The 25310-nt window shown below is 37.6% G+C and overlaps 1 protein-coding gene across 2 annotated transcripts; it reads left to right on the top strand.

The window, feature by feature from the left end:
• The first annotated feature begins 7398 nt into the window (after positions 1-7398).
• Positions 7399-25310, top strand: P2RY8 (P2Y receptor family member 8). Of its 2 annotated transcripts, none has more exons than XM_053456817.1 (2): positions 7399-7511; positions 23656-25310. In XM_053456817.1, the coding sequence occupies exon 2, from the start codon at positions 23713-23715 to the stop codon at positions 24781-24783; it is 1071 nt and encodes a 356-aa protein (XP_053312792.1). In that variant the 5' UTR covers positions 7399-7511; positions 23656-23712; the 3' UTR covers positions 24784-25310. The 2 variants fall into 2 exon arrangements, with proteins under 2 accessions (XP_053312792.1, XP_053312793.1); XM_053456818.1 differs by lacking the exon at positions 7399-7511 and adding an exon at positions 22162-22226.

The raw sequence follows: 25310 nt of genomic DNA, 5'->3' as shown, positions 1-25310 counted from the left end.
GGTGCTAGTTTTTTAAAGAAAAAAAACTTTTTCTTTAAAAAAGCACCAAACTTTTAGGGTGCGGCCTATATACGGGGGCGGCCTATATCCGAGCCAATACGGTATTTATATATATATATATATATATATATATATATAGTACATTTTATAAATTAGCTATGTATGATTACAATCATACTCTTAGGATTTGAAAGTAGAATAGAAATATACATTTAATTCATACTGTTTCATAACTGGGTCATATATGCTAAATATATTTAAATTATTAATTATAAATCTATACATAATATAAATGTGCTATATAATTGTATTATCATTTGTATTTGTATAGTACACCATTCCTGTACAATGGGTAAATAGGACATAATAATTAGTGCATAACATAACAATTTGAACAGAAAAAAAGGCAAACAATCTTACATCACCAATCTAGGTTGAGAGACATGTCCTTTATCATAGCTTGTGTTATCCTTTGTCATTTTATCGTTTACTGGCCCTACCGTCCCAGTCCAGCTCTGATCATATGTATAACAACAAATGAGAATTTCATTATCTCAACTTATTTACCATTACCTTCATTAACTGTAATACAAAAATGCCCCATTAGATGGAGATCATGATGAAGGCAATTTAACAATAACTCCCAATAAGAGGTCTGAACGTAAAACATAATGCAATGCATGCATTCCAAGTAAAAGGCTGACTAAAATTGTAAGTTTGTTTAATAGTTCTTTAGAAACATCTAAAGACTGTAGTGTATGAGTCTTCTATGAGGGACAGTGTCAAATTCTTTACTGAAATCTAAAAAAAGGTTATATCTACTGCTCCTCCCTGTTGTATTATTAACCAGTCAAATAATCAAGTTAGTTTGACAGTTTGGGCAGTAAATCTGTCCTGATTCTGATCTTGCAAAGTATTTATATCCAGATATTTAACAATATTTCCTTTAGAATGGTTCCATTAATTTCCCAGCTACTTTTGTAAGACTCGCCGGTCTAGGCTCTGTTCGTAAAGACTAAATCTAGCAAAGCCTTGTTGGCTCATCTACTAATTTCATAAAACACAATCCCTGTAAAGCATTTAGTAAGCCTCTGCTTCTTGCTGGTTTCAGAATGATAACCTCACCCTTCATTAACATTTTAGTTAATTCTTCAACTAACAGATGATCAAACTCCTCCAGTGGGTCTATATATCACACGTATGCACGCATACTGTCAACTAGGTTCTGCTCCTTACCTTGTACAAGAGTAACCTTTAAGCTATTTCTTAAATAAAGAGCAGCTCCTTCTTCATTTCCGCCTTCTCTATCCTTTCTGTGAAATATGTATCCTGTCCAATGTACCAGGTCTCAGTTGATACCAATGCAGTAAGTTCACTCTAAATCTAGTTTTGCAGGGAGGGGGTAGAAAGTAGTATATAGGATATATTGCATATATGTTTAATTTGTTTGATTTGTTTGTCTTGTAACACCAGTGGTAGCATATTGGAAAGATGCCCCAGGGACCCAATCTCTGTGACAAGCCACCTCCTTGGAAATTATGATCTGGATCTAAAGGGGCAGCTGACAACACTGATAAACACCAACAACACATAGATGAGTTTGCTTTGTTTATTTAACCCCTTAATGACAAAGCCCGTACATTGTTTTCAATGGGTTTAGGGACCGCCCATTGTCCTTAAGGGGTTAACAGGTACTGTCTGAGGTCTGTGTTGTAAGGGTGAAGATGGGGTATAGAGGATATCTAGGGCACAGAGCTGAGTAAGCAATACAGTCACGGAGGCTTGTTCTGGTCCTGCTCAAAATGTTTGACAGTTTATGTGAATATACTCTGGAGATAGAATCTAACATTGCTGGAGTAGACTGAGAGTAAACTCTCGAGTACGCTAAATTGAAGGACGAACTACAGCAGGCTAAGAACATCTCTACTGGTCACTAACTGGGATGGAGAGTTCTTAGAAGAAACCAAATACGATAGAAAGAATATCTTCAAGTTAGCATGAATAAAATACATATTTTGTATTTTGTTTGTGAGAATCCATCTATAGTTGCATTAAATGCGTTGCTCCATTTAGATTATTGTAACTTTATCTGTATATATATATATATATATAATATTTTGTAAAGAATTGAAATGGAGAACTATTATTATTTTGTCACAGTACATATGCATATGCTCTGCCATTCTTGGGTACATGTTTTGTAAATATATCAGGAAGTCATATTATACATTATGAAACAAAAAACAACATTGTGAAATAGTTTCTTTGTGTTAAACAGCAGTGTTGTATAAATTGAATTACTTACATAACAATTTTTGTAAATTTGACGCCCTTCCTGTAAGTTGTCATCCTTTCTGAACTTTGGGATGGTTGTTGAACATTTTTCCTTATTTATTCATTCAGCTTCACTTACCGCTTAGTTGCATCGATAATCTTGTGTTTTGCTTAAATTAAAAAAATGCAGAATGTTTGTATGGCGAACTACGGATTGTTCTTTTTTTCCCCTTACATATTATTTCACTTATGTGAGAGCGACTTGAGTAAAGTAAACATCTACACCTCTCTACTCTAGAGCATATATGCTCGTTCTTGGTATGTTTCTGTCATCAACAAAGTAGCATAGTGAGTTGGAGTGCCATGTAAGACATAGAAACGTTAGTTGCACAATATTTGGAGTAAAACACAACATCAAAAATACACCATCAATTAAGATAAACATAAGGCACATTTCTTGTAGTGTCTTAACTTCAATATCTTACATACAGTATCTCACAAAAGTGAGTAAACCTCACATTTTTGTAAATGTTATATATATTATATCTTTTCATGTGACAACACTGAAGAAATTACACTCTGCTACAAAGTAGTGAGGGTACAGCCTGTATTACAGTGTAAATTTGCTGTCCCCTCAAAATAACTCAACACACTACCATTAATGTCTAAACCTTGGCAACAAAAGTGAGTACACCCCTAAGTGGAAATGTCCAAATTGGGCCGAATTAGCCATTTTCCCTCCCCGGTGTCATGTGACTCGTTAGTGTTACTCAGGTGTGAATGGGGAGCAGGTGTTATCGCTCTCATACTGGTCACTGAATTTTAGTTCTCCCTGTACGTTGTCTTTAATTAACTGTTTTTGTAGACAGTGTTTGACTCTTACATATGTGAAAATCTTGGAACTAGGGAGTTAAAATTGTTGTTCCATCTTGTACTTTTTGATTCAAATAATAGATAACTCTTTCTTTCCATCTGTCTAAAGAAAGGTCTTGGACATTCTGCACCAAGCCTTAGACTAGCATAATGCACCAACATTTTTTCTTTTCCCTGTTTGCACATATTTGAAGTTGTTGGCTCCTCATCAGTCTGGTTGCAGCTTGCTGTCCAGGGGTTAATTGGGAGGAGGTTTAATTGCACCTCCCCCAACACATTGATAAGGTTTTGGTAGCAGTATAAACTGCATTGTGTGCCCACTATGTAGGAGGTGAGAGTAGGTTCTCACCCTATTGAGAGTGTGCCTTGACGTGGCGGGTGAGCTTAATTATGCTTTGTATTGCCAACTTTATTAGGGTGAGAAGCGCAGACAGTTTTTGTTTTTTGTAATAACTGGGGGGAGGGGCACAATATGTTCCACCACTAAATCATGCCACTGAAAAAAACGAAAATAAATATATATAAGTAAGATGCCAAAATATCAGTGTATTGCAGTATGCAGTGATACATTTTTATTTAAATAACATAATGCTTAAGAGACAAACTTTCAAAAGTTTTCCTCTTTTCCTCATGTATTGATTGAGAAGGAGAGCAAAACTTTCAAAGGCTTTTCTTTATAGTTTACAAATAAGTGCAAAGAAAGAGCGACAGGCTCTCGTGCTGCCTGGATGTTGTGAGCAAAGCTGTAGTAGAAAATGGTGCCCCCCTCCCCGCTATTTTACAGAACTGCCCTTACACACTGCATTTAGAAGCATCTGCCCATAAACACACATATACACATACACTGCCTTTACACACACCTGCCCATAAACACACATATACACATACACTGCCCTTACACACACCTGCCCACAAAACACACATATACATGTACTGCCCTTACATACGACTGCCCACACACACACTGCTCTTACACACACTGCTCTTACACACACCTGCCATACACATGCATTGCCCTTACACACACATCAGCTTACAAACACACACACACACATATATACACATACACTGCCATTACACATTCCAGCTTACAGACACACACTGCCATTACACCCCTTTCTCTCCACCTCTTACCTTTCTCATCTTCCATCTTGTCATAGGAGCGTGAAATCTGTAATTTCAGACCTCTGCGTTAGTGCTCCCTCATCACTATGCACAGGCTATTGATGCAGAGCGTGGGGATGGCATCCTATCCCAGAGCTCGGCATCAATTACCAGCGTGTAGTGGTTAGGAAGCATGGAAGCCAAGGTCTGAAGTGACAGATGTTACGATCCCTAATGTTGAGCCGGTTAGAGGAAGATTGTGATCTCCCCAACCAACTCTGCTGATCAGGCGCCCGCTAAGCAGGGCTGGTTGGTGAGATCACAATCTTCCACCTGCCTCGGCACAGCGGGTGCGGGCAATGTTTTTAAGATGGAGGTGACAGTTTTTAGAGACAGACTGAATATGGGGTGTGAACGAAATGTCAAGGGTGACACCAAGACAGCGTGCATGAGTAGACGGGGAGATGATAGCACCATCGACATTGAGGGAGAAAGATGGGGGAATCTTAGCATTGGAGGGAGGGAAGATGAGGAGTTCAGTTTCGGAGAGGTTAAGTTTCAAGAAACGTGCAGACATCCAGGTAGAGACAGATGCAAGGCAGTAGTCATCAGGGTCTCCTCTGTCAGCAGGAGCTAGCATTGCTATACAACGGAATAAAGGCAAATGCCTTAAAGGAATTAATCCAGACAATCCTTAAACCTCTGATAAGTTCCCTAGCACAGGTACTGTGATCAGTAATACAATATATAGTTGTGTGGGTACAGTAAACAGGGGAAAAGGGAATCATTGTTGAACACAGATATGCTAAAAATGCCATCTCCGGTCACATAAGGGTTTAAATCCCTCTGTCACGAAGGGGTTAACTATTTCATTGTTGCTTACAAAATACTGCTTATATTTAGAAGAGAAGATTTTGGTTTAGATCAGATAATAGAGGCGTTTCCAATGAAATTAAGACAATACAAGATATATGCATGTAAATGTACCCTATGTTTATTTTTTTTTCACTTTTATTTTTTACATGGTTTTTTGGCATTTTGCTTTGGAGAAGTAGTACATGAAGTAGTACATTAATCTTAACCAATGAATGCCCCTATGAGCATATTGGTATATTCTTAAAAGGTGTGCCTCTTACAATGTACCTGTACATCCTGACTTTATGGCAGCTTCCTGATGGCTGATTGTGTGTAAAGCCATTCAGTGTTATTGAGTATTCCCTTCTGTTAGGGCCTGCTTTGATCTCTGATTATTCTCAATGCTGGCTGGTGGCACACATTGTGATCAGCAATGCAAGGCTATGGAGCCCTGCTTGCTGATCACAATGTGATCAGTAGACTTGTGCATTCTGATTTATCTGAATTTTCATTTTAATGAAATCTGCCAATTTCATTAATTCATACCTAAGTCCCCAAACCAGGAGGACCCCAATAAATTAACAAAAATGAAGCAGAGAGCTAAGTATTTTAGTTTTCATTTCTCTCTCAATGTCTACCAACCTTCTGTGTGGTTTTGTGTCCCTGTCTCCTTTTTCCACAGCTCTGCTTCTTGTCTTGCCTCTTCTGTTTTCCTGTATTCTTTCTTCTGTCTTCTCTTTTGGTTTGCTTCTCCCCGCTTTCCTCTCCATTAACCTGGCCTCCCAGAGTACTTCCCCAAAAGGAGGAATGGGGAGAGGCTGTCCTCATGGGGCAGGCCACGGTTCTGCTCTTTTGCGGTAGTACTCCAAGAGGCCAAAATAATGCAGAAAAGAGAACCGTTTCTGTATTAATACGAAGGAAACTCTAGGATATCATTTGGGAATTACCGTATTTGCTCGATTATAAGACGACTCTGATTATAAGACGACCCCCCAAAATCAAAATATTAATTTAGGAAAAAACAAAAAGCCTGAATATAAGACTACCCTATAGGAAAAAAGTTTTACTAGTAAATATTAATTCATGTAAACTAGTTTTCATATTTAATAAGAGCTATGATTGAGAAAAATATATTTTTTATTTCCTTTTATTTGCCAACCTGCCCCCCCCCCCAGTTATGCACATCTGCCCCCAGGCTTGCCACTCTGCCCCCAGAAATGCCTTATACCCCCCTATTTGCCACTCTGCCCCATGATGTGCCTTATACCCCTATATGCCACTCTGGCATAAAGGGGATTAAAAGGCATATCATGGGGCTGAGTGGCATATAGGGGGTTAAAATGCATTTCTGGAGATATATATATATACTGCTAACAGCAATCACACTCCTATCAAGCCAAGGCACCAAGTACATGCTAGAACCTGGGGATGTTAGAAGTGTGATTACAGCCTCCCTATGCCATGCTACCACCCCCCCACCCCCCTTACACATCCATGCTATCACACACACACACTCATTCACAAACATTTAAATACTCATTCATTCCATTAATCACACATATACACACACGCTCAAACCCCCCACCCCCTTACCTGAACTGCAGATCTCCCACTAGCAGACTTCTGCAGGGGCCCAGCTGTGCAAGCAACTTCTCTGGCCCCGCCCCCAGAGGAAGGAGGGGGGAGGCAGAGTTATGTGAGGACTGCTAGCTTCCTGTTTCCTGCTGCTAATAGCAGAGACGCTGCTCGCGATCAAAGCCCGGTAAGCAGCACGGCCGAAGCAGATTGCGGTCTGAATGAGAAGACGACCTCGATTATAGGACGAGGGGTATTTTTCAGAGCATTTGCTCTGGAAAAAACCTCGTCTTATAATCGAGCAAATACGGTATATAGTGCATGAAAAGTGTAAGAAATTATGATGTATAATTGGAACAAAAAAACATTTTTAGTTGTTTGCTTCTATTTGTATTTTGTTGCTTTGCTCCGAAATATATGTACAGTATTGGTTTCTGTAACATTTTCAGTATTTTGGGAGTGTGCATTTAAACTCTAAAAGGGATAACACGCTTCTTCCCAAATTATACATCAATTATTGTTAAAACATTTTATTGATTAAGCGCCAACAAATTATGCAGCGCTGCACTATTTAAATGAGGCAGGTAACCCAAGTAACAAATATACAGGTTCTCTTGTTGTGAAAGGGTTAAACATAAGAAGTGAAGTTAGTCTAACGAGGAGACTTTTTCTGTCTTGCATCTTGCAACCACGCCTTCTGCTGTCGATACAACTGTGAAAATGTTCAGTTGCAAAACCTAATTTAATTTCCTGTCGCTTATTTAAGACTCTTTCAAAGGTCGATGGCAACATGACAATTCTCTCTCAGTCCAGAACATGTAACATAGAAGGTAAGCATAGCCAATATAAGCTCTGTTTTTATTTTCTGCTCAATGCAAGATAGGAGTTAACTTCCTCATCTTAAGATTTCTTATCTATTTAACGATTGTCGTTTCATTAACTCGTTCTATATAATAATGTTTTTGGACATTCTTTACCCAATCATATGGAACTGTACTTTTAGTCTTAATAGTATTGTTTTTACTTTTGGATAAAAATATATTGTCTGCCAACTCAATGTATATTATTTTAGAAAACATTGTTTATAGGTGTTTTTATATGAATTATAATGTACGATAAAATGCAATTAATTTAATTTTGTGAGAAGACCCATGTGGGACAATTGTTCCAAATGTATTTTTAATTCCTTCTATTAAAATGGATTTGTAGCTCATCTCATGTGCCTTTTACTAGGCAGGGAGCACTTGTTTTGCAAAATATTTTTTTGCTAAATATAGCATATAGCTATAAATCATAATAAGACAATCGAATATAAGGTAACATCAAAATGTTGATGCAAGAGTTGATGCTTTCAAATGTCATGGAGCTTGTTCATTTGAAGAATAACTTTGCTTGCTTCACATGTCCAATATGAATATGGGGGAGCCTGCGGTTGATTATGGTTTTGATAGAGCAGGTCATTAAATGTTGGTCATTGTTGGTTCATACAAGAAACAAATAAGACGCATAAGAATAAGACTAGTTACATGTTTATGGATTGGTCAATTTAATTGACCTCTCCTGTACTACATCCTTCAAGGACAACAGTCATCAAGTATTAACGTCAACAAATAAACCTAGGCAACAGCCTTTTTTTGACATAGAAAGAATGATGTATCTAATGCTGTATTTAGTCACAAAAGATTTATCACTTCTTTATTCATCCTTTTTGGTCAGATAAGACCTATGCCAACTGAATGTAGGCAGATGCAGACACCTATCGGAATTAATTTACATGGTGGGAATTCTATGTTGTAACATAAAATCATGTTAAAGACGTATAATATACAGTATACACAGCTTTTCTATTATTAAGTCACTTTATATTTGCATAAACTGTTTTATGCAGACAACTCCAACGTGCACAGTGTGGCATATTGCATAACAGTGGTTTGTGGTGTGCTTGAACACATTTGAACAATGTGTATTTTGGTGTCAAGATAATATATAGAACCATCGAACTATAAAATATTCCCAGAAGAAAAATAATTTAGTTGAATATTTTTTTGTAATACATAAATCTGCATTTTCATCTATCTTTGTCAATTACTGTGGTTTTTTTCTCCGACGACTCTGTAGTCATAAAAGTAGTTCTTGCTGAACGGTCAAATTTCCCTTCGAGAAATGAACAGTGCAAAACCACTTAAAGTCAGTTGTTTACACAAAAAAAAGCCACCAGAAAAAAAGTTGTAAAAGTAGATTGACAGTCAAGGTGGTTCTAGATCCCTAAACAAAAAAATGATATAGGATCAATCAGTAAAACAAGCAATTCATTTAAAGGTGCTGTTCCAATTAATTTAAAGGTGCTGTTCCAGTTAGGAATTGCTCTTTTTAGTATGTCATCCAGTATTCCTGACAAAATTATGAATGAAATTATTGAAGAACTATTTCTGAGAAATATCGGGTCAATATACCATACTAGGAATTATTTTGTTGCTTTATTTAGTTAGGAAAAAATGCCTCAACAATAAAAAGCAAAACAGGGGATCCCAGGACCCTTTAGTTACCACTCAGGAGGCAATAATTGCCTCCTTCTTCCCCACAACATAAGCGGTTGGATGGGTAATAAAATAAACTTCAGTGGGTATACTTCCCAGCTTCTCATGGAGTGGTAGCTTAATTTATTTAAAAAAATTAAATGTGAGGCACAGACCACATCAACTGAACCTCTCTCCCCCAATGGCCACGGGTTGGGGGGTAAACATTTTTTAAATGTTTCTCGTGGGTGCAACTTGTGGTAAGAAGATATATTTCCCTACTGGTGTTTACAGGTCAGAGAGCGTTGTTTCTGGTCCAGAAAAGGATACAATCCTAAATTAAAATAATTTTTCAAAATACAAACGTAAAAACAATAATAAATCTATCCACTATCAACATTGACCTTTTTTGATTGATTTTTTATTTTATAAATATTTTATAAATATATTGATTCATGGAATATATAGACAAAGTTCAATAGCACCAAGATCAGAGAGCGCAGGGGAGCTCTAAGGTGGGCGCCGTAGATGTGCAGTACCCTGGCATCCAGTAACTGAGGTGCCCAGAGAGGTCATGTAACGCATGCTAAAATTATCATCTCTTAGGTCAGGGGCGTCCAACATGCGGCCCGCGGGACCTCCTGGGACATCAGCAGCCAGGATCACAAGAGCCCTGCTGCTTACCTGTGGGAGGGTCTATTGTACTGCACAGAGGAAGCGGAACCCAGCAGAGTCACGTGAATGTACGTGATATCTGACTCTGCACACAGAGGGAGGTCGCGCCCCCTGCTGAAGTCTGTGAGCTGCATCGAGAGCTGTAGTGCAGGAAAGGGGGTGGGGGAGGGCGTTTGAATGAGTATGTGTGATTGAGGGAATGAATCTGTGAATGTATGAATTTGTGTGTGTGATAGCATGGATGTGTAAGTGCTGAAACCTAGGCATGATGGGACTGTGATTGCTGTTAGCAATCACACTCCTATCATGCCAAGTCAGCCAGTACATGCTGAAACTTGGCTAGCTGCCCCCCATGTGTATTGATGCTGCAAGCAGTATTGGGTCTGCACTTACAGCCACCCTGTACCAGCATGTACTGGCTGACTTGGGATGATAGGAGTGTGATTGCTAACAGTAATCACAGTCCCAACATGCCTAGGTTCCAGCATTTACTGGTTGCCTGGGTATGATAGGAGTGTGGTTGCTGTTAGCAATCATACTCCTATCATGCCAAGTCATATTGTTGATTTTTTTTTGTCCAATTGGGGTATGTTACTTACTTTTATTAAAAGTGTGGTTAACACACCAAAATTGGACAAAGAATACAATAACAATATTAATTTATTTATGAAATCTGAGTATGCTTGAGATTGCTGTTAACAATCATAATATATATATATATATATATATATAAAGGTGGGGGGTTGTTTTCGGCTAAGTGAACCCTGAATTTTTGGTTTTGGTCCAGAATTTTTATTTTGGTGCATCCCTAGAATAAATAGAACTATTTAATTTTTAGTTATCCAGAATCCTGAATTTGTAGTCACAAAACCTTCTAGGCCCAGAAATCAGTGAGAGGAAAAGTAAAGGTTTTGTGTCATTTACTTTATTTTAATCTGCATATCTTATTAAAGGCCATATTTTCTGATGGTGAAAAATGAGTGCGGCCTGCGCACGTATACAATTCTGATGAAGTGGCCCACTACAGAAAAAATGGACACCCCTGGCCTACAGCATACTTCCTGAAGCAGTATTGAAACTAAAAACTATGTGCTGATATATTTAACTTATCTCCCGCTCTCATCTCTATGCTGTCAAAAATATCGTACTTCTCTATCAGTTAGCAACAGATGTACCATGTTCTTATATATATAAAAAAATCCATACTGTGAAGACCAGACAGAACTTTATGGCAGTTAAAATGAAGCAACATCCTGGTTAATGTCACAATTCCTGTATGGGTACTGGTTTCCTTTGCTTTGTTAGACTAGCAATATATTTGTAACGGACAGGACATAGGGGATTTGCATGTTATTCCGGTCTTAAACAGACAAACTGCCTCCCAAGAAAATACACCTTAGATAAAAATATTTTCTCCTATCACCTGCTAAGAAACAATAAAATTGTACATAACAATATATATATATATATATATATATATATATATATATATATATATATATATACAGTATATACAGTATACACCTCACATTTTTGTAAATATTTTATTATATATTTTTTGTAAATATTATATCAGTGACAACACTGAAGAAATTACACTCTGTTACAATGTAAAGTAGTGAGTGTACAGCTTGTATTACAGTGTAAATTTGCTATCCCCTCAAAATAACTCAACACACAGCCATTAATGTCTAAACCTTAGCAACAAACGTGAGTACACCCCTAAGTGGAAATGTCCAAATTGGGCCCAAAGTGGCCTTAACCCTCTTGGGCATGGAGTCCACCAGAGCTTCACAGGTTGCCACTGGAGTCCTCTTCCACTCCTCCATGACGACATCACAGAGCTGGTGGATGTTAGAGACCTTGCGCTCCCCCATCTTCCGTTTGAGGATGCCCCACTTCTGTTGGAAGGCCATTCCATGCTTCAACCACAGAAAGGGTGGTTGAAGCATGGAATGGCCTTCCAACAGAAGTGGTAGATGTTAATACGGTGAAGGCGCTTAAGCACGCATTGGGATGGGCATAAGGCTAAGCTAAATATAAGATATGGCCAGGGACTAAGAATAGTATTCATAGACATGCAAGCTCACAGACACTTATACATAGACATGTATGCTCACATGCATACAAACATACAAACCACCTCCCTCCTGCCTTTACCCCTTTACCCCTCCTGCAGCTTTCCTTGGTTTAAACCTGGGGGTCATGTGATGTCTCTCTCCGTGCCAGTGCAAAATTCTTTAGAAAGAGCCCCTCTGACCTGGACTGCGCTGGTTCAGGAAGAAAAGGCCCTTTCTGAACAATTTTGAAGCGTATTGGAGAGACAAGAACAAGTGGTTGCAGGGGTCGCCCCCCTAGAGAGACGGGCACCATCAGTTGCCACCCTGTAGTTACGCCATTGGTTGTGCAGACTATTAGTGCAACTTAAATGGACACATTTTACATGTACATTCTTAGATTATAAAAACTACTTCTAGAAATCTCTAGATGGGTCTACTAAAAAATGTGTCAAAATAAAACACCTAGCACATGCACAGACAAGTCTAAAGACAACTCAACCCCTTAATGCCAAATTCAGTAATGTAGTGGTAAACCATAAACGTGCAGAGATTTTCATAGAATTAGTCTTGTTGGTAGCGCATTGTCTAATATTCTTAAATATACAGTAAACGTGGCCTTATTTTGTCTTCTGCAGTTAACAATAATTCCTCTTCATGCCAGGTAAGCACACTGTACTTCCAATACGTTAAATATGATTAAACTTAATTACTTAGCAGCCTAACATTACGATTTGACTATATATATATATATATATATATATATATATATATATATACCGTATTGGCTCGAATATAGGCCGCACTTTTTCCCCCCACTTTAAGTCTTTAAAGTGGGGGTGCGGCCTATATTCGGGGTCTAGCGCCCGACGCCCGGGACATGCAGTCCCGGGCGCCGGGCAGGCAGCGGGGTTAGGATACAGATCCCCCGCAGCGGTGCAGGGGACCTGCATCCTACTCCCCGATACGCTCAGACAGCCTCCCGTGCCAGCACTTCCCACGGGGTGTCTTGCGGGGCCAGCGGGGGACGTCTACGCAATACACGTATACAACTTCCGGTGCTGGCACATCCAGTGCCGGCACCGGAAGTTGTATTGCGTAGACGTCCCCCGCCGGCCCGGCAAGACACCCGGGAGTCTGCTCCGGTAAGTCGGGGGGGGGGACAGTGGTAGCATATCTCCGGGGAGGGAGGACAGCTGTAGCATATCTCGGGGGGGAGGGAGGACAGTGGCAGCATATCTCGGGGAGGGAGGACAGTGGTAGCATATCTCGGGGAGGGAGGAGAGTGGTAGCATATCTCGGGGGGGGCAGAGTGGCAGCATGCTTTTTGGTGCTTTTTTAAAGAAAAAAACTTTTTCTTTAAAAAAGCACCAAAGTTTTAGGGTGCGGCCTATATACGGGGGCGGCCTATATCCGAGCCAATACGGTATATATAAATTCAGACATTTTGCATTAAAAATATAAGGATTATTTTGCAACAGTTTCTACTGGTATAATGCAATATAGTAATAACCTGACTAACTCTAGGATGATCTCTATAAAATTACAGTTAATGCGTAACTGCTTTGACGCTTTTCTTTTATCTTAATTGGAAACACAGTGGTTTGCATTGATTCAATTAGGTAGGCAGTGTTTTGGACACAGACTCAGCTCTTACTGTGCTGTGATTATGAGATATGCTTGGTAAATGTGTGCATGTATTTTTGCAGTTAGCGCTGTTTTTGGAGTCATGGTAAGTACATATAATATGAAATTTTTTCCTAAAAAAAAGTCTGGACAACTCATTGCACTCACATAATGGAGGCCCCGGCAAAGCCTGCATTATGGGGGCCTCCAACCAATTCCCTACCCCGGGTTGGGCATGTCAGTGGACTGCACTCCCTCATTTTCTGCAGCATGTGAGGACAGAGAGGGAGCAGAAGACTACTAATGTTTGTGTCTAATTATGTTAGTGTGTGTAAGTATGTTGCTATGCTTGTGTGTGTGTGTAGGATGAGCTGTCTTGTAGGGGGGCTCTGGGACTCACCACCTTGTTGCTGTACTATAAAATTACATTGGATTTAGAGAAATTATATGGCTTCCAGGACTTTTATCCAGAACATTCCTCACTCCGCAGTATTCCTTTCTTTCAAAGTTTGGTTGATACCTCCAATTTGTCTCATAATGCTGTATCATATAGCCATACACCGACCGTACAGATAATTTCTCATGGTCATTTTTTACATTTTACCCTTTAAAGATGTAAGCTATTTTACATTTGAGACCACAGACATTTTCACCATTTTAACTCTTGCTTTGTACAGTTCTAATTTCCCTCGTTCTCATGTAGTGTAACCACACAAATGATATATTCTTTTCAGGACAGATAGGGTTTTATTTCTAATGCATTCTCATATAGATGGACAATCATTCTTTACCGTAATGAAATGGTAATGAACTGTGATATGATGCAACTGTGATATGATGCAACTGTAGCCTTAATAGCAGATTGCAAAAGTTACATGTGCGTGTTGTGGAAAAACAAGGGTCATTATTTGCATACCCCTTTCAATTCTCAGGCTTTCTCCCACTCCAATTGCAGTTGCAGATGGAGAATACAATTTTAGTTTAACAACATCATACAAGTACAGAAATATTCAGTATGCATAGTTTTGTACGTTTTTGGAGGATATCAAAGATCAATTGCACTACTTTATACAAAATTATTATTATTTTTTGTTTTCTTTGTTTATCATTTTGTGGAGAATGCCAACCAGGCTGGAAGGGGTATAGAGTTTTTTAAGACACATTTTTACTTGTTTTACATTTTCATTTTTGTGTGATCAGCAGCAGGTAGGATCATAGGGGATCCTGCAGGGTTTGTAGTACTTTGACTGATGCTTCCTATGGTGTTAGCTGTAACACTACAGCAGGGGAATGCCCAGGTTTTTGTGCGCTCACACCAAGAGAGATTTCACCGTCATGCGTCTTCAAGTGATAGTATACGAAGATATTACACCTTGTATTGTTAAGGGGCTAAAGGGGTAGCTGTGCTAAAAGTGGTGAAGGTTGAACGTAATGAGAGGGCTCTCTGTGCATGCACACGAGGGGTGAGACCTCCTTGAAGTTTTACGTGACCCAGTGCTTGCGATGCATTCAGATGAACACATCATCTGAGCACTGAGGATAAGGAGGGTAGGATGCAGGGAAAGAGCCAGATGTAAAAGTGCTGAATCCCTCCATGTATTTGCAAGATGGGGGAATGATTATTTAAAGGTAAAACTCTATCAAATATATTAAACAATATCATTTAAATCTAGCTGTGACCCATCCCTGCACTCTAGCATGCTAGCTAATAGTGCATGACTGTTATGTATGTATTTTTTTTATAATATAAGGTTTTCATTAAATTGCTAAAAAGGTCAGTCATCTGTAAAGCCTAGTCATCTGAATTAAACGTGTAGGTGTACAATAAATGAATGCAAAACGTCACTATTCAATGAATAATAAATATTAAATGAACAAATCTAATTGAAAAGAACATCACGTAACATTAATCATCACAAAGAAAGAAAATGTGATTTTTATAACACATGGTATTCATATCTAGGAAAGATATTGCGGTAAAGCACTTCTTCGCTGGGTGACTCTGCTCTTTCTCTGGGGCAAGAGAGATGTGTTTAGTTACACCTACTCACGCCCAATTTTCCTCCATCTCTCATACGATTTGTTCTGTCTGGTGTTGGCCCCACCCTTATTGCCAGCTAACCCCACCTGTCACATGGTAACCCCCGCCTCACAAAGCGACTGTCCCATAAGAGGGAGATCTCCAGGTAGCCTGATCTGGCAAGTTCCCAGGTGTGATCATAAAAAAGTCACAAATTAAAATGTGCCGTTCCATCGACTCTTCTGAATTTAACACTTTTATAACTCAATGCAGCATAAGAAACATTGCTCCAAGCACTGCTGAGTGCTCTATGCCTTCCTATAAATAATTATTTAATCATGTCAAATTGTGTTGCATTCTTAAGGAACACTTCAGGAGAATGGGAATTAGAAGATTGTTTTTCTTAATATACTACATTGATCAATTTAGAATTCTGGAAAACAGGAAAGCATAGCCAAGTTTTACAACAGGTAGGTCTTTTATTACAAATTTCCTTATAATACATTAAGAAATATTGAGACAACAAGATGTATATGTGTGTGTGTGTGTGTGTGTGTGTGTGTATCTAAACTTGATTTCATTATGTGATTCCACATAAAACAGGGCAGCAATATAGATGACGGTTAACAGCATATGAAAATAAGATATATCCAGATAAAAAAATAGCCGATATGGCAACCAACTTGGCTATAAGTCATATGACCGTCTAAGCTTATCAAAGGGGATGTTTTGTTCCTCCTTGCTGTAGAGAGCTCCTTGTGGCAATTGTCAGATCAGTGTACATTCTCAAACTCACTTAAGCAGTGTTCTGCATTGTCAGATGAGTGTACATTACCATGTAATAGATGTAAAAATACTGACAGTGGTTATAACAACTCTGCACTTTTAGCACTAAAGTGTCCGGTGTTCATCGAGCACTTTTAGGATGCCAACTTTTGGATCAGACAATCTCACAGCCTTTCTTTTTTTCCTGTTTGTAGCATATCACGTGAATCACAAGACTGCTAAAAAAGGGAACGTCTGAGTTGTTCCAAGCTATTTTTATTATCCATAACACATGTAGATTAATCATCATCAAAATAAAATAATATATGCCCAAACAAGTTATGTTTTCCATAAAAGAGGGACACGTAAGCTTCAATTGGCATGTAACCATTCCAGGAAGCTTCCCAGGACTGTCCCCCCAGAGTTTTCCCTTTCCTGCTTCTCTCCATTAGAATTCTCACGTCACTATCTGCATTATTTCATCAAAACATAAAAAGAAAGCACAAAAAAAGGAAATTTTTTAGGGCTCAGCACAATGAAGTAAATCTAAGTATTTCATGGCATCACTGTAATTATATTAGTGGAGCACAGTGATATAATTATCGATACTCTGCTGATTCTAAATGTTAAAAGAAAAACAGATGACAGTGTTTGAGCATGAAGGTCAACCTTGTATGGTTTTACGTTTCTACTTGACGTGATACGCGATCAACAAAAAACAGAAAACAAGAGGCTCTTACAATCTTTAACAAAGTTAGTTGTTTTGATGTTTTCAACCTATTGTGCTTGTCTTTAGTCTTTCCATCTTATAATTGAATATTCAGAATCAGAGTACAAAAATGCCTTGCATGAACTCGTAAACAGAGTAACAGTGTTAAATTAAAAAAGTTATCTGCATTATCTTTTTTTTTGGTGGTTTTAAATTCTCAGGGCCATTAAATACGGTGACCAATAACAACATGGTGAACATAATATGATACTCGGTGGAACATTAACACACACATAGATACATGTATTATGATAGCAAAAACTAACCAATTGACTCATCGGCTCTTGTCTTTTTTTAATTACTTCGAATTTAAGATAATTGTATACACATCCCAATCCCTCTTGAATTCCTTCACTATGTTTCCCTTTACTACTTCCACATGAAGTCTATTCTAGGTATCTACTACCCTAGCTCACAATACCCCATCCACAGTTCCACCATCTGACATCATCCTCTGATATACCCTCCATGACTTTATTGAACCTCTTCACATATTTGTAGGTATCTATCGTTATGACAACCTCGTTTTTTTAAACATTTTTGACGTGCAATAATCTAACAAGGCAATGTAGTGTAAGAATTTTTGTTTTACTTATCACGTGATATTTATGTGGTCAGTTGTGACCACTGATATTGCATAGCATAACGCAAGTGTTCAAGATGCTTTATAAGATATAGATCAACAGGAAAACTAAAAAAACATTTTTAAGATAAAAAGTGAGAGACAACAGAACCAGACAAGTCATCAGATATGCATTTTAACAGACAAGTAGATAAACATGTGTCTGCATATAAAGGAAAAACACAAACCCAGACAGACATTAGTACTCCAGGAACTGGAACCTTTGCCAAAAATGTCTGCTTTAGATGTTTTTAAGATATTTGCCTTCTTCTGTATATCAGACATGAAATATGCTGCTGCTGTTAAATAAAATGATGTCCATTTAATTTATTTTTCAAACATAAAACACTAACAATTTTTCAGGGAATCTGTTTTAATATTGCATAGTGAAAGTGTGTGTTATTTAACTGGAACAATAGAAGCAACTTTGTTTATGGAAAAGCTAAACTAATTTTATAGGAATTTGACTTAAAATCAAATAATGCCCCCCCCCAAACTAATATTTTTCCAGGAGTAGGCAGAAAAGGGTCTAGGTTGGGCTGAGGTGGTCTACCCATACTTCATACACTCGGAGATACAGCACTCAAAGCTAGAGCCTGTAGGGCAAAATTCTCTGATATGTAGATTTTATAACAATATCACATTGATGAAAATAGTTTCCTGCATCTCATCATTATATAACATTATATTTATAGAGCGCCCTCCAGCTCATTTTGAAGCTAGCAATAACATTTATGCACATTAACTCATACCGGTACAGAAGAAGAGTAGAGCCCTCTTGTGAGTTTACAATCTTTTAGGAGCTTGGGGGAAATCAGATTGAGCGTGAGGGCTGCCAGAGTGAGGATGATTTGATTGTGGAATGGATTATGGATGGATTATGGATGGAATGGCGAGAAGCAGGAGATGAGAAGGCCGGTTAGTACGAAGTTGCAATAATCTAGAAATGATTATATCACAAAGAAGCAAATTAGTGTTTTGTGGCATCTTGTGTGAGGAAAGGACACATTTGAAGGTAGAGTTCTCAACAGTAATGGAGACCATGGCCAGCTTAGTGTTTCTAGTGCTGTAGATGAAATATATGACAACATAGTAAACACCTACAGGAGCACATGGTTGCTGTACCCTACACTAGCTCAGCACTTAACATCTTCTCTCCCGAAAATGATTGATGAAAAAAAAATTCTTCTACTGAAATTTTGATAAAAAAAGAATATAAATATAAAGCCTGGAAAACTGATTCGTACAGATTTATTTCTGTTGTTTATATGATGTTTTGTCTGTTGTCTAGTAAAAAAAATTGTAGACAGACAGAGACTTGATATTTTGGGTGACTTTCCAGCTTAAACTTGACACTAAAGTGATTCTTTGTGGCAATACTAATGAAGTCTTGTTTATCTTATGAAGGTCTTTTTGCTGTGTATTTTTTGTAGAAGATAGGATTCCTGTGTGATTAGATTTAGGAGTCTTCTGTTTGCCAAAGGTAGTTTGATGAGTACTTTTTAGTAGATTGGGCAAGAATACATACACATGAAAACTATATGGCTGTCCAATAACATTACATTATGTGTAAATTATATATTTATATGATGCTAGTAAAAAAATGGTGAATTTCTTCATTCAATAAATATCTTCTGTTGTTTTGGAAAAGTAGAGGAATAAGTTATTTGGTGGCTTGAGCTAAAAAACTAAAATTAGGTGAAAATAAAGGGAGGATTGATGAACTTATAAAAAAAAGTTGAGTGTCTTAAGTACTTGGCAAGATTTTTAACACTCTGATATTGGTACTAAAAGGGATATAATTATGTTCAATACGAAATGGCAAAAAAAACACCATGTTTTACTCGTACTGCATATTTGAATCAATGGTATTTCTCTTTGTCCATACAAAGACATTTCCCAAACCTTTCCTTACGGACTTAAAACTAGCTTCTACAAATGCAGCTGCTTGGTTTTAATGACAACTAGATTTATATTTATTATATAGTACTATTTACACAGTTCTTACGACAAAACTAGAAACATAATTTAACAGCAGATAATAAAAAAACAAACATTTGGATACAGTATAGACAAATGGCTATCCCATGCATCTTTAAATCTTTAAATTACTGCATTAGCCTACGATACTTCCGCGTGGAGGCTGTTCTTCTTATCTACTACGTTCTGAGTAAAAAAAACTTTCTTACATTACACCTAAGCCTCTGACCCTCTGGTTTTAGACTATGATCTCTTATTATAACATTTCTCCTCCTGAAATACATTTCTGTCCTGCATTTTTTTTTTTACTTATTTTAAACTATGTCTATCCTGATAATTTTTATCCTGACAACCAGTAACCATTTTTGTAGCACTTCTCTGGGCTCTCTCCATAATTTTAATATCTTTTCTGGAGATTAGGACTTCAGAACTGCTTGCCTTTTCAAATGCTTTGTTGCATTGTCTGTTTACTTTTGAGTTCTCAGAAATAATTACTTCCAAGTCTTTCTGTTGCTGACAGAACAGTTTTTATGCCCAAATGCATTATTTTGCATTTATCAACATTAAACTGCATCTGCACCAATCTTAGACATTCGTCTAATTTACTTAAACCATTTGCCATTTGGTTTATTTCTTCAGGAATAAACAGGGCTAAACCTCAGAATAGTGATCAATAATTGGTGCCTAGTCCTTGGGTAGCCATCCATTGTTTTACTTTTGATTTCATTAAATTATACAGATTATTTATGCTACTGAGATTAAGATGTAAAATCGCACAATGAAGATTTCTGATAAAGATGTCAAACATTTCTCAATTTTATCAGCTCGTACATTCAGCAATCTGCATACTTACAGAGTTAGTAAGCTTGCAAAATCTCTATAAAAGAAAAACCTTTCTGCCAACTTTAACTAAAAGCGGGCAAATTCCTCCAAGGGTCGTAAAAAAACAAAAGCCGTTATTAAAATGAAAACACTGCTCCCAAAAAATTCCATTTGATCAAATCAAGAGTTTCCATCTAAGCTACAAAGGGGGAACTTTTTATCTGATTTCCAAGATCTTAAACTCATCAACCTTATTTTCACCCTTTTCTAGGGTAAATAAATAATCAGATTTGAGCAATTAAGCCATAACTAATTCTATTGCCTTCTTATTTTGTAAAGGGTAAGCAAAGTATTAAATAGTTCTCAAACAAAATAAAATAAAAGCAAATCTAAGTCACATAACTTTATCATAGTTTAACTTACTAATGACTTATACCATGGTATTTATTCTCTAATAGTCCAGTTGGTCTATGTACATCCAAGTAGCTAGGATGCAAAGATAAAACCAAAGTCATCTCAGCTGCTCACTAAAATGTATTTGGTCCACAATGCCCAGGTGTGTGCCAGGAGAACAGATGCTCATATATAACAGGGCATTCCAAACCAATGGTACCTATGAATTACCACCATATCTGGGAACTCTCTAGATCAGCCCGGAAGACTCCATGTAGCCCCTAGGATAGCCTTTTGACCTATTGGAGTAGGGCCAAGCCCCACACACCCTCAGTCCCCTTACTTTTTGCCTCCAGGCCAACATACCTTAGGATTTTCCAGGTATGATGGGACTCCATGGAGTGCATCTGTAATGCCCATATAATGCTTATGCACCCTTATTTTCAACACAAAGAAATATATGAGGAGCTTTGTTGAAATAATACAGTGCGTGTAACTTTTCCTAAATGTTACTTAAGCTAATTTGAAAACAAATGTGTTCTGTGCCATCTGCTCAACTATAAAAAGTTGTTTCTTTTTCACTTCCTCATATATAATCTCCCATGTGCTTCTAACCCTCAAACTACCTTTTTCATGCAATCTTTGAGCTTGAGTGCAGATGATTTGGGTGGGTCAGCACGCCCTTCTTGTAAACAGTCACATGCACTTTTCCATAGGGTTGCATCATCTAAGAAGACATTTAGGCTAAGCCCATGCTCTGGATAATTTGAACAAAGTCTGCCTTTTATATGGTAACTGGTCTGGTAATGACAGTATAAAGAATTCATAGGGGTCAAGTATTAAAAGTCAAAGTTGACCTCTGTGGACTTCACCTTAACTGGTACCATAATCACGGTTACTAATATACAACAGACTGGATGCCCAAGTGAGTCTGGGCCAGCAATGTGTAGCCAGAAAGCTCTCCAATTGGGAGCTAGGCTTTTATTGTATTTTATTTTGTTCACTTGTTCGTAAGCCTTATTGCCCTAGAGGACCGTTTGGCTGTAACTCACATTATTCCTGTACTCAAATGTTGGGCTAAGGTAGGAAAGGGCTCAAGTCAACTGCAGGTCGCCCAGATTACATTTCATGCTTTGCTTTATAGTGCAATCATATGATGTTATAGTGTAAATTATTAGTACATTTGTAGTGCATATTTCTTGATATACTCTTTTGAACTGTATGCTTTTTTTGCAGGTGCAGTTTGCAAATCTAAGGGAAACAGGAAATTAGGGTGTGAGAAAGTTTATACTTTGATGAGGTGCCCACATTCTATTCTTCAAAATTGCAATATAAGCTGAACATATAGAGGAAGCACCAGTAGCAATGTTAATTGTGTATATCTGGCATTCCCCTACTTTGTACCAAAAACATATTTTTAAACATATCTAATATGAAATGGACATCTTTTATTTTATTTTTATCCTTAGAAATGAGGTATGATTTAATTTAAAGAGGCAGTATGATATCATAAATATGATATCAAAGGTAGTGTTGGTACATACTGTACATGTATACTAACAGACAACTAAAAAAATCATCATCAAGGACATTTAGGATGTACTTGAAACCATAACTAGCAAAAACTGTACATGTATAATCTTTACCTATTGATGATTTCGAAACTTATATCATAAAAATAATGAGTGTCTTTTTCCTTTTAAGGTCTTGATATTTATCAAAGTTGCACAAGGGTGTTTGTGGTTAGTTTTCTTCACCGTTTGCTAACTCCTTAACTACAGCATCTTCATGGACGTCTAGTGTTTTTAAGGCTCCTTACACCATTCTGTGCCCTAAGCCCCAGTTTTAGATACTAAGTAAGTGTATATAGTTTCCCTATATACAGTGATGCAATATCACATTGCGTAAGGTCTGAAGAATACAGATTTTTGTTATCTTATGCAGCAACTATTTACCTTTGTCCCTGCCCTAAGCCTGGCCCAGGGCAGTGACTCCAAGGCTGTCGTCCTCGCTGGGGAGCATCAAGATGAGATGTCATATCCTGGAGCTCCATGTCTTAAAGACGTCCAGCCCATTGTAATATATCCTATGGAGGCCATGTCGGCTCAGAGATGTCCTTTGTAACTGGCTCATTGGGCAGGAGCGGAGAGGAAGGGCAGATCTCTCCCTAGAGGGCCGTTTCTACACTGGTTTTGCAGCAGAAGCCTGCTACCCCCTGGACCTGCTGCCCAAGGCTTAGTTGACATGTGCGTGTGGCATACATTATGGGTATTCAGAAAATGTGTAATGAGTGGGGACACAGCTTATACAACACAAAGAAAACAAAACTTTAAGTCATAATTATTATGTAGGCAAAGCACACCTGTCAAATGGCAAATCCATAGTAACAATGAAGAGATAGAAGAGCACTGACAGTCTTAGCATTATGCTAAATGTGAAAATGTGAGCTATCTTTAGCTGACTAGACTCTGCTGAGAGCCGGGTTATACTTAGGGCCCAGTACCAGTGAGAGTAATGTGCTCACAAGATAAGTTTCTATTATTGTGCAGGGTCCACAAATCCTCCACTTCACACTGGTTAGACTGGGAGAACTAAAACATGGATTATAAAATCAGTGTCTAGTCTGCAAAAATGTTATTGTGCTTTGAAGTGTTTTAATTTTATGTTATTTTAGCTTATAAAAATGTATTAATATATGAATTAAGTTTGTTTGTTTTCTTTTATTTTAGACTTAAAGAATATCCAAACGCTTTCAAAATCCAAAGTTTTCCAAAACCAGATCCATTATGGATGTATGGAGCTTACCTGAAGAATCGAAGCTTGATAATGAGACGCTGTTAATGCTTGAAAACAAAATTGTTTCAACTACTCTTCCTGTGGTTTACTCAATATTGGTTTTAATCAGCATTCCGGGGAATCTGTTATCCCTTTGGATTTTGATATTCCATTCCAAACCCATTACATCTTCTATAATCCTCATGATCAATCTGAGTCTTACAGACTTTGTCCTTGCAATATTTCTTCCATTCCAAATCATCTATAACATCAACAACAATCACTGGATATTTGGGACATGGCTTTGCAATATAGTGTCTGTGCTATTTTATGCAAACATGTACATTTCCATCTTGACCATCATGTCAATTAGCATTGAGCGCTACTTGGGTGTTGTCCATCCAATGAAGGCAAGTACATGGAGGAGAAAAAGATACGCAGTTGCTGCCATTTGTTTTATTTGGATATTTACCTTGGCTTTGTTGTATCCACTCATATCTACAGACCTGACCTATGAAGTGAAGCATTTAAATATAACCACTTGCTTTGATATACTTAAGTGGAATATGCTACCAAATCTAGTGTATTGGGCAATTTTTATTGGTGGCCTTTTTATGTGTTTATTTTTAATTCCTCTAATTGTGACTGTCGTCTGCTATGTTTGCATAATATGGACACTTGTTAAGTGTTCAAATAGACGCGGGACAGGTCAAGAGAAACGCTCGATAAAACTCGCTATCATGGTCCTTGTTGTATTCGTCACGTGTTATGCCCCAAACAATTTTATCCTCTTAATACACACTATTTGTCGATTATTCTATTACAAAAGCTACTACCATGCTTATAAACTCACACTTACCTTGAGCTGCCTGAGTAGTTGCCTGGATCCTTTTCTTTATTATTTTGCTTCTAAAGATTTCTACAAAAAAGTCTTGGAGGTATGGAATAGAAGCTTCAAGAGAAATAAAAGCTATGAGGGGCGACGCGGCAGCTTATTCTCAGCGACCTTCTCAAATGAACAAGTGGAAGCCCTTGAAAATGGAAATGGTCATAAACATAACCTTCAGCAAAGTGATCTATAGACTGTGTTACAAGACTTTCTGAATGAGCTCTTAAGTCATATTTTACATTTAATTATCAAGCAAGCATTTATATTTATGTACAGAAGAAAAAGATGTGTCATTTATGAACGTCATGAGTGGAAATAGTAGTAGGGTTGAAAACTACTGGGAGCAAAGAACAAAGCACTTTAAAAATGTGGCTATGCTATGACATTGAAAATTACTTTATGATCAAAATAGGAACTGGGGCAAAATGTATATAAATGTATAAAGGTAATTTGGCTTGAGTAAACAAACATACTCTAGTGCTTTTTTGTATACGGTATATGTACAAGATGCTTTATCGGTATTTATCTTACACTGAATATACTGCTTTATATTCTATTTTGCATTAAAAAAACAATGTTTGACTGCACTCAGTTTATCATTTGAGAACACTTTGTAAAGCACTTAAATCCCCATTACCTGTAGAATTTTGTTTTTCCTGTTCACTATCTACCATTGGACAAAATTATTTTATGTTCAAATGTAAATAAAATACATTTATC

Source organism: Spea bombifrons, chromosome 2 (assembly GCF_027358695.1).
Source record: "Spea bombifrons isolate aSpeBom1 chromosome 2, aSpeBom1.2.pri, whole genome shotgun sequence".
Lineage (NCBI taxonomy): Eukaryota > Metazoa > Chordata > Amphibia > Anura > Pelobatidae > Spea > Spea bombifrons.
The sequence above is the reverse complement of the archived record's forward strand: the minus strand, read 5'-3'. Positions and strand labels throughout refer to the sequence as shown.

Bases quoted from the DNA above. Each gene is read 5' to 3' on its own strand.
- P2RY8 (XM_053456817.1), top strand. From the start codon at position 23,713: ATGGATGTATGGAGCTTACCTGAAGAATCGAAGCTTGATAATGAGACG.